This window comes from Pygoscelis adeliae, unplaced genomic scaffold (genome assembly GCF_000699105.1).
Source record: "Pygoscelis adeliae isolate BGI_AS28 unplaced genomic scaffold, ASM69910v1 Scaffold320, whole genome shotgun sequence".
Taxonomy (NCBI): domain Eukaryota; kingdom Metazoa; phylum Chordata; class Aves; order Sphenisciformes; family Spheniscidae; genus Pygoscelis; species Pygoscelis adeliae.
In genome coordinates, this window is record NW_008823967.1 from 74,100 (window position 1) to 84,935 (window position 10,836).

Below are 10,836 nucleotides of genomic sequence, written 5' to 3' on the forward strand. Positions count from 1 at the left end.
GAATGATCTAGCACAGAGGGCATGAAGGCCCAACTACAAGAAGGGGTTAAACTGGCTAGAAGCAGAAATGCCAGAGAAAGAATGACTCCTTGCAAGGGAGTGAAGTTTCCCTTGGTGATGAGATAAGAAACAGCCTCAGCATTGTCGTGTAGCCATCCTGGAATGGGAGCGCTGAGGCACCCAAGCTTAGGGGCCACCTTTAGGCAGCAGAGCTGGGCTGGGGGATGGACCTACAGCTGAGCTGAGGTGCCCCATGCAACTGCTCTCAGGATTGGTGCTGGTGCAAGTTTGTATAAGGAATCTGCTTGTGACGCATCTTTGCAGACTCCATGTAGAACCACGTATTGCGATAGGACTTGGACCAATGCATTGCTCATTAAATTATTCTTTTATATTTAAGCACAAACGTGTGTTTAATGCACCTCGAGGGGTACCATAAAAATTCCCCAACAGTGTATAAGGCTCAAAACCAGCAAACCAACCAAGAAAGCAAACACTTCCTCCCTTCAGTTACTCTGATTAAAAATCGCATGGTTTTGAAGACTTCACTCAATATTTGCATATTTGTGGTTTTCAGTATTTTGTACTGCTCCCTGAATTTGTACCATGAGTGCCTGTACAGGTAGCCTCCTTCATGACACCGTTAGGTGCCAGAGGGAATGTGCAATGATGCTGAAGTTCCTGGTCTGCCTGCCTGGATGATACAGCAGGTACTTAGCCCGCGAGACAACCAGGGTGCACAGCCATCACAAGCACAGGGACAAAGCAACAAATGGCTGAGGAAAGGAAAAGTCTCATCCAGAACCAGGGGAGACTAGAGGCAATACTCCTCTTTCTCCCTTCCCATCCGCTCCCCTCCCTCCCTCTGCACATCCACGGAGTTACGAGCAGTGAGAGCAGTCCCTATACCCCACACCCCCGGTCATTTTCAGACCAAAAAAAGCCCACTGACACCCTTTTCCCAAAAATCTGTTAAGTGAGCTCTATTTTTTTTTTTTATCCTTTGTTTTTGATCTACTTGTCCTTTCATAACCAGCCAAGTTTTTCCCAGGAAGGCTCAGCCTGCACACGGTGGGATGATCATGGTGGCTGCCAGGATAGCTGACAGGTTACACCAGGCAGCTCCCCGGCTGCAGCACCTCCACTTTGATGCCAGCACACTTCATGGCTGCCAGTGTGCAATGACTGACTGTCCTTCTCCTCCCTGTTGACTCCATTTGGATGCAGTGAAGGTGGCTCTCTTCTTTGGGGCACAGGTAAGGCATCAGGCAGGAGCACTGCATCTGTGTCTCTGGGAATGAACATGTTGGAATTTTAGTTGCAAATGTCATAACTAAAAACATGTTTTATAGTTTGACAACATTTCAAAGTCCAACAGGAAAAAACACTATTGGAGGTTTGTGATACATTAGTTACAAAAAGCCCATAGTGCATACACTAGATGGTAGGGTATCAGGAATAGAGACAAAAGCAGCTTTAAATACCAGTTTTTGCAGCAGTGGCCCATACAGAAGCAGAAATGAAGTATCTAACTATTTTTATCCACTGGCTTTCCCTGACCTTTCTTATAAACAAAAAGATATTAAGTTGACTTTCTGTTCCCCATTATCCTTGCACACAATGTTGCTGTGAAATGGAGTCTTAAGGTCCGTATTGTGTCAGCTCCTATTTCATTAAAGCTCCCTTTATGAATGCTAAGCTACCTGCTGCTGGCCTGTGGTAAAGCTCAAGTCCTGCCAATTATTTCATTACCCATTTCTGATCTAATCAGATTCTGACTCTTTATATTCTTTCCCAGAAATTCCCTAGGCAGGAAACTAAGTTTCTGCCTTCCCTTTCTTAAAACATATGAAAAATATGTGTTTTCCTCCATTTAGCTGCTTTCACATGGTACTGCAGTATCTTCTGCCTGTGTTGATACCAACTACTCGTTCTCAGGAAAACCAAAACTTCCATTTCCTAAATGTTTGTGCATACTCATGAAAAAGAGGACTTTTGTGGATGTGGTGAGGAGGAAAGTCCAATTCAAACTTCTTGAGCACCACAGTGAAAACTTATTTTATTTAATGTAATGTAACTGTCTCTCATGTTTTCTCACTGAACAGGGCTCTTTGAAGGCTTTTGAGAGAAAAACACTGAGGTGCTGGCTCAGGATCCAGCTTTAAGTGACTTCCACAGTGGGAGCAGATCTAGGCTTCTTAGGGGCTCTGGAATAAGTAAACCCAATATTTCTTGAAATTATAGCCACCTTCCCAGGAGCCCAAGGTGCCTAGAGGCTCCACCACAGCATGTCACTCGAGGGGCACACCTGGTCGTGCCCTCTGCTTCAGCCCCACAGGGAACAACATCTCATGCAGTAATTTTACAGCCGTCTACTTCAAATCCTGTGCTACAGAAATCTTGCATCTTCAAAATGGGGTTTTAGGATTGCTGCACACTGCTGTTGCTTTATTTATCATAAGTAGACAAGGTGTGATAAGGATCATGGAATCAAGGCCTATGGAAGCAAGTGAAGGAATGAGCGTAGCTGCCACTCAACTTTTTCCTGGCAAGTGCTTGATGTGCGCGGAGCCAGCCAGCACCTCAGACATTTACAGGAAAACCCACTGCTCTTATCACCAAGTTACACAGTAAATAGCAAAGTTGCACAACAGTGTTTACGAAATAATCCTCTTAGGGATTTCACCAGCTTAGCTAGTTCATTAAAACTCTTAATAAACACAGCTTTCACATATGGGCATTTGCAAATTCTACCATTAAAATCCCATTAAGCCTGATGGACCCAGTCTTGCTTTTTAAGTAGAATCATGATTTAATTTCATAATTTAATTATATGCTATAGAGGGTGTGGCCCAAATTAACTCCTGAAGTACAAACTAGTGGTTATAGTAGCCTCACAGGGAATGGGTGATAACATTGCTATGTTTTTGTGATTAAAGATTCAAATGTTAATTGTCCTGAAAAAGTTCCCTTAATCTCAAAGTTCCTTTTGTGCCTTACTAATGGGAAGTGGCAATGCTGCACCACTTGTGCCTAAGGGAAAAGGCGCATATCTAAGTGTAACACTTGGTAGCAGGGACATGGGACTGACCACACTTCCACGCTCTTCTCACTGTAAATTGCTCAGATGGACCACAATGCCTGTAAATCCCATTCTTGGAGCAGTGAAGGAGTCAGCAAATTCTATTTTTAGATCCGAAGGACTGGATAAATCCCACCATTCAGAAGGCGTACCTGGACACTCCTCCCAGTCATAGCAGGTGTCATAGCCACAGGGCACTTTCTTCAAGCTATTTGAAGAGAGCTTTGCCCTTTCAATAGCCCAGTCTAGGTTGGAATCACCATGGCAAGGGCCAGCATGCAAGAAATGAAATGACTGCTCTCCGAGGCACATTTCAGCTGAATACTGACAGCTGGGCTTGGTCACATTCTTTTCAGAAACAGCATGTAACACACAGACATCTTCTGAGTAGTGGCTGCCCCAAGGAAAAAAAGAAAAAGTATTTTAGCAGGCTGTGGAACAAGTCCATGCTTCTAAACACTCCACCAGCATTGGATGAAACACAGCAAAGCCATGGCCAGGTTGGATATCTGTCTAAAGATCTAAGGCTGTCCCAGCTACTGTGGGACCTGGACCTGATACAACATAGTGCTGTGAGATGAGGAAGTTTTGGTCCTGTCCAACCGATGGGAGGTGAAGGACATGTGCCTGCACAGGAAAACAGGAGGTGCTGTTACCTCCACAAGGTGTGTGAAATTTTCACAGGCCCTGGGGTGGCTTGTTTGAGTTAATGCAGCCCTGCAGCTGTGTGTGCAAGTCTGCCTCTGAGGCACAGTTAGTTTGGGATGAATGGCAGGCAAACCCAGCCATGCTGCTTGTAGCTTCTTTCTGTATTGCTTTTGGTTCCTGAGTGGATTTGTTCTCAGCAAGTGCAGGCATTTGCAAGCAGCATCATTTTGTGGAGTTTAGTCATTTCCCAAAGAGAAGGAGCAATACAGCTCACCTTGTTTATGTTTCTGAGTTAAGCTTATAGCTTTAGTCAACAAAACCTCTCTAGTTTTCAGAGGATTTGGCCTATGTACTTTTGACAATGACTATCACCCTCTGAACATGCTCCACCCAAGGACTCTTGAGAGAGAAGATACCTGGTTATTTAGGCATTGACATGAATGAGATGAATCCCATGCCAAGGGACTTGCCTGTGGTCCCACAGGAGCCCTGTGGTGGAATGTGTGTTGATCTCAGCCCTACAACTGCCCACCTCATATTCAATCTGTGCTCATCTTTCCTATCTCCAGCCCCACACCACACCTCCACCTGGCCAGTCATGTATGAAAAATCCTCTAGGATAACCCTCTATTCACTTGAAGGCTCAATGGTCAGTGCAGGTCATGTTGTGTAAAGAGACAGTAAATCCAAGTCTAATGTATTTTTATATGCTCTGGAGACTGAAACATACAGTGTATTTTGCAGCCTGTTCATCTTTAAAAGGTGAATCTGAAACACAAGGAGCATGACCTATTACAGCAAGGTGATGACAGTGAAAATATAGGAATTGGATGAATAAAGAAAAGAAAAGGAAGAGTTGGGATCTCCAGTAGCAGATGGTAATGTAGATTAGAAGGATGCACCATGGTGCGCCATTTGATTAATGGCATTGTTCATTTATTTCATAGGCTATAAATGAGTCTGTAATTTGGATACAGAGGCATAGCTGGCTAAGATCTGAACAGAGAGTAGCCCTGTCTTTTGTTACTCTTCCTGTTTTGTGTCGCAATGACTCTTGGTCTATCAGTGGAGAAACTTCGACCTTTCTTTTTCTAATTAAAGTACTTAACTTACCCACAATCTTCTTCTGGAGACATACAAACACACTGAGATCCAACCTGCTTTTGTCCTGGATTGCAAACACCTCTAATTTTAGTTTGCACATCTGAAACAAAAGAGTGAGAGCTATTGTAACTAGTAACAAAGTGAACAGAAATATCTTAGACTCCTGCCGTAAAACCTAGAATGGATTTATTTCCGTTTATCCCATATTTCTCTCTTCAAAAGCTGCCGTCGTTGGGATTCCACAAGTACACATCAGTCTTTACAAAAATCTCTGGAAAATCCTGTGCAAGAAGAGAAGCTGAAGTTTCAATAAAATGCATTCTGCTACTTTCCTTTCATAAAGCCTTGTTAATACAGCTGGGGTTTGTTTTGTTTCTAAGAAAATAGTTTCAGTATCTCAATTTCATAATTAAAGTGTACAGTACATTGCATCCAAAAATTCTGAACTTAATGCAGAAGTTTGGAGCTGAAATTATATGGCACTGTGGTAGGCACAAAGTAAAATCAAAATTAACGAACAGTTGCTATATATCTTAAAACCAGTCATCTGCCTCCTAGTCCTAGCTAGCTAAAATAAACTGTGCTGTTAATACCAGCAGTATAGAAACAGTGAAGTATCTCCAGGCATACTAACCTTTTTCACATGTAATAGATCTCAAAATAGGAGGTATCCAGGACAGGTCTTTCCCACAGGTATACCGTGTTTGCCCAGTGACTATAAACCCAGCTCGGCAGCTCAGCTTCATGGTTTCACCAATGTTGTACTGTTGCTTAAACGGGGAAATTGTGACAGTGTCAGATGTTTGTGGCCTGAGACATACCGAGGCTGTAATAAACAAGAAAAAAGTATAATTCTTGTTGTTTTTATGGTGTGTGGCTATTTACAGCAAGTCATAATGCTTCAGCTGAAGAGCCATAAGACATTCAATAACACTGAACATTTGACTGACATTCAAAACTAATAAACATTTAACATAATTAAGTCTAGAAATTTTCAGTGCACTGTCATAGTCTTTAAAAATATTTTTCAATCCATAACTAAATAATTACAATGTTTCTAATGTATGCTAGTATGAGTAATTTAATTTTACAGTTTAAAAATAATAAGAATGGCATTAACAGCATATTTTAATTTTTCTTTTGTAAATGTATTTTTTCTTTTGTAAGTGAAGCTATTAACAAAACAATTAAAATTAATGGCAATAGAAAGCTCATAAGTATATTCAGGTAAACTTTTCTGATAAAATGTCAACAAAAGTCAATGAAATCACACTGAGTTCTAGAAAACTATTGGAATCTCTCCTGTTAGCAACCAAGATCAGTTCTGATCCTTAATTCTTAACTGGACTCTAAATACTTCAAGGCATTGATTTACTGTGGGGATTTTCAAGGCAGCATGGGGTGATGATGGCGGTTAGAGAAACATCATCCATTTAATATAAAAAGTGGTAGACAAATTCCTCTAAGAACGTTTTCTTCAGCATAACTGTCATCAACTTAAAGATATCTATGTAAGTCTGGAAACAAAAGATGAGTCCTTCTGTTAAAGAAAGTTAAAACTAGACAAGAGAAGGACCTCTCAGAATCCACCTGAGGGTTTTCTAAAGCACTGGATATTGCAATATCCTTACAAAGAACATAATAGTAACAATTCTGAATTGAAAGAGGAATGATGTCATGACTCAGTAGGTTTTTGTCATCTCTAGTCTGAATACATAAAATACCATCTTAAAATGCTATCTTTTCAGATATCGTTACAGATTCTTTTGTTAAAACCTGTATTAAAATCTATTTTGTGTCTTTTTCTTCCACTTGTTTTGTTCCTGGGCTAAATTAATTTTCTCTTTCTTACGTTGACATTCAACAGGTTGCTGCGTCCAGGTTTGATCTGGCAGACACCGAAGGAATTGATAGCCACTGAGAACATGACCACTCACACAGGCAATTTCGGCTTCTTCCCCCACAGCATACTGGTTCTTTTCATTCTACAAAAAAGAAACAAAAAAGTCCCCGAAAAATCTATGGTAATGAGACTGGACATTGTCAAAAGAAACAATGATAAAAGCCTGATGGTATAATGTAATGAATGCTTGTTTTTCCTACTCTGAAATATGAGTCATCCACTCACCCTGATGTCATGGTTACAAAACAAGGATTCAAGGACCACTATTTGAAATGGATTTTACCTTGCCTTTGCTTCAGTTGCTGGTGGACTTTGGTGGACTAGTGTACCACAGCATGCCACATACACAGCAACATGCTCACTAGCACAGTAGCTAGCTTGTGTATCAGGCACATGTAGCAAAGAAGCTGTAAAATTTCCCAGCTCTGCAACTACTACACTTTCCTTCTGTATCACTCATTTTTCATGCTCACCCTGATAAAGCCATTTTCTGGTGGGTCTGGCCTGGAGCATCCAGACTCAGGTTCACCAATCAAGACATCCTCTTCTCTCCTGGCTTCATCATCATTTATACAAGGAGCACCTCTGAAAAGTAAAAATTCGCTGGTAAGGATGTATGTTAAGCATTGGTGTCACCAAATAACAATGGCAGAATGTCAGGAGCTTTGGACAGGAATGCTGCGAGTGTGTCCCCCCCAGCGGTGAAAAAACTTTATTCTGTTAAATAAAAGATGGTGGACATCAAAAGTTGCAGGTGTTGATAGGAGGGAGACTGTGAGAGCACTAAAAAAGTGGTAGATACAGGGCTACAATTTCTATCAATGTAACGCATGAAATATTTTTATAGAGTAAGAAAAAGAGGTGAAGAAAAGCACGTGGATGAAGTCTCTAAGGAGTCCACATGGTATGGTTGGGTTTAAGACAGTGTAGTCAAAACCCATCTGTTGCCCTCAGGCAATGGTTAAGGAGGCTGGTCTCTGTGAGCATGGAGCTTTACAGGCCCTGGTGTCTGACTGAGATGAGTAACAAAGACCTGTGGAGCTCACTGCTTTTAATCCTCTCCTATCCATTCCAGAATCTCCTCTATAGTCATTACACCAGGGATGATGAAAATCCTGCTTCAGCTCTTGGTTCCAGAAAAAAACCTGAATCTGTACAAAGCCTAGCTCTTGAAGATGCAAGAAACTGAGCTAGTTTGGATTTGGGGTTGTGATTTTAAGTTGACACCACGCAAAACTGGTACATCAGACATACTCAAAGTGGGAATGTGAAAAGCTTGGTAGTTTCAGTAGAATTCTCTCTGAGAACTCAGTAGTTCAGACCTAAACCTCTAAGAGAAGAGGATGTGATATTCAAAAAAATGGAAACTGTGAACTCCCATGAGCGGAAGCAGATGAGTTCTCCATAGCTTTGGACAAGAAGCCATGCAAAGCAGCCTAAGAGATCTATAGGCATCCTTTAGTATGTAATTCATCAGCCATTTGCTAGGAATAAACAATGAATAAATCCAAACTTGAAGCAAGTTGCAAAAATTTTCAGACATTTCCTTCTCTCAGCCCCCACCACAGAAGTTCAGACAGGTGAGTTGTCTGCTATTTCTCCTTGGTAGTCACAAAGCCACTCTGGAGGGCTCCTTAACTCTGCCCCATGGTTATGGAGATCTTTTGGTCTACCATATTCTTACCTGTCCATGAACACAGAGACATAACAGTCCTCCTCTTCTTCCCATTCACCTTCACAGGGCTTCCCACCGTTCATGGGGGAGGGGTTATTACACTGCCGGGTCCTTTTTGTTTTGAAGGAAGCATCGCATGAACTCCATTCAGACCAGCAACCCCAGCGGCCATCTACAGCAACTGCAAGAAATAAAAGAAATCCCTTCTTTTGGTAGATCTGTACCATACATAGTATTTCTCTTAAGGCCACATATGAGAGGGATGGTGGTAAATTCATAATAGCTGTTTTCAGAGTATTTAAAATTGTTACTGTTAAGAGTGTAGATTGTCTCTAGAAAGTGAAGTTTTCCAAAGAGATGGTCAGCCAAATTCCAGCTGCTTCATGAAAACCTAAAATATATCTTCCTTTCCAGTTTTGATTGCAAGTAACGTTCAAACCCAGAAGCAGCTGATTTTCTACTTCTATTGCACACACAGATGTTTGAGTTTTCATGGTGCTGACAACCTTTTTAGATAGCTCAGTATTTAGTGAGTTATTAAATAAATCTGAGCTCTAACACCACATCTAAACCCCAAATCTACACCTCATGCAAGCTAAATTAAAACACTACTGTCTTTTCTTACCCCCTGGGGTATTTTGTCTATGCCACCATGAAGCATATATAAAAACTTTTACTTACACACCATTTCTTTTCTGCATGCAATGCACTTTCTACATTCATCTCTATCTGCATATCTTCAATTGTTTATTTCTTTCAAAATATTTCTTTATCAGGGTCAGATAATGAGACCTGTAGTTGCCTAAGTGACTTTCCCTTCTGTCCTCTTTTCATCATGGAATATAAATATATGTAATAATAAACACAATACTTTAAGTCTCTTCTGTTTCCCATAAGTATGGCACTAGTGCCAATTTAATTCAAAAACCTTGAAATGCATGAAATTGTTTGTTAAATTCTTCAGAATTATGCTTATGTTTTCCTTCCACATTGTAATCAACAATTTTTATCTCCATTAGCCATTTAGTCTTAAACATAATAGGCTATAAGGAAAACTAAGGAATGGGTTTCTTAATTTTTGCATCAGTTATCTTTGATCTCAACTTCATCCTTATTGCTGAACAGTTCATTTCCTATTATCTTAATTATGTAGCTGAGGAATCTTTTACCATATCTTATAATTTCTTTTGACCCATGCCTATTCAGTTTGATTTTTTACTTTTAATCCTATCTTTATTATTATACTTTCTGACCATCACCGTGTGGTAAGAAGTGCTACAGATTTAGTAAGGGAAGGTTATGTCAGATTCATCTTTGACAAAGAGATACCAGAAGGACCATATCTATATAGAATCATAGAATGGTTTGGGTTGGCAGGGACCTTAAAGATCATCTAGTTCAAACCCCCTTGCCATGGGCAGGGACACCTTCCACTAGACCAGGTTGCTCAAAGCCCCATCCAACCTGGCCTTGAACACTTTCCGGAATAGGGCATCTGCAACTTCTCTGGGCAACATGTTCCAGTGCCTCACCACCCCCATAGTGAAGAATTTCTTCCTGATATCTAATCTAAATCTACCTTCTTTCAGTTTAAAGCCATTACCCCTTGTCCTATCACTACATGTCCTTGTAAAAAGTCCCTCTCCATCTTTCTTGTAGGCCCCCTTCAGGTACTGGAAGGCCGCAGTAAGGTCTCCCTGGGGCCTTCTCTTCTCCAGGCTGAACAACCTGTCCTGGTTTTGGCTGAGGTAGAGTTAATTTTCTTCCTAGTAGCTGGTACAGTGCTCTGTTGTGGATTTAGTATGAGAATAATTTTGATAACACACCGATGTTTTAGTTGTCGCTAAGCAGTGCTTACACTAGTCAAGGACTTTTCAGCTTCTCATGCCCTGCCAGCGAGAAGCTGGGAGGGGGCACAGCCAGGACAGCTGGCCCAAACTGGCCAAAGGGGTATTCCATACCATATGACGTCATGCTCAATATATAAACTAGGGGGAGTTAGCCGGGGGAGGGGTGACCGCTGCTCGGGAACTGGCTGGGCATTGTTTGGCGGGCGGTGAGCAATTGCATTGTGCATCACTTATTTTGTATATTCTTTTATCATGATTATTATTATTTTTCCCTTCCTTTTCTGTCCTATTAAACTGCCTTTATCTCAACCCATGAATTTTACTTTTATTTTTTTTCCGATTCTCTCCCCCATCCCACTGGCGGGGTGAAGTGAGCGAACAGCTGTGTGGTGTTTAGCTGTCTGCCCCGTTAAACTACAACAAACCCAAACTCTCTCAGCCTCTCTTCACAGGAGAGGTGCTCCAGCCCTCTGATCATCTTTGTGGCTCTCCTCTGGATGTGCTCCAACGGGTCCATGTCTTTCTTATGTTGGGGGCCCCAGAGCTGAACACAGTACTCCAGGTGGGGTCTCAC

At 41.4% G+C, this 10,836-nt stretch overlaps 1 protein-coding gene across 1 annotated transcript in view; it reads right to left on the reverse strand.

Annotated features, from left to right (window-relative positions):
• Positions 1 to 1,109: 1,109 nt before the first annotated feature.
• C6 (complement component 6) overlaps positions 1,110 to 10,836 on the reverse strand; it is a 29,043-nt gene continuing 19,316 nt past the window's right edge. The window contains exons 11-17 of the mRNA XM_009324575.1: positions 8,422 to 8,593; positions 7,211 to 7,322; positions 6,687 to 6,819; positions 5,469 to 5,660; positions 4,844 to 4,934; positions 3,235 to 3,476; positions 1,110 to 1,291 (exon numbers count right to left, since the gene is read on the reverse strand). Of these exons, the coding sequence (XP_009322850.1) occupies positions 1,110 to 1,291; positions 3,235 to 3,476; positions 4,844 to 4,934; positions 5,469 to 5,660; positions 6,687 to 6,819; positions 7,211 to 7,322; positions 8,422 to 8,593 (1,124 nt within the window). The remainder of the gene's footprint in view (positions 1,292 to 3,234; positions 3,477 to 4,843; positions 4,935 to 5,468; positions 5,661 to 6,686; positions 6,820 to 7,210; positions 7,323 to 8,421; positions 8,594 to 10,836) is intronic.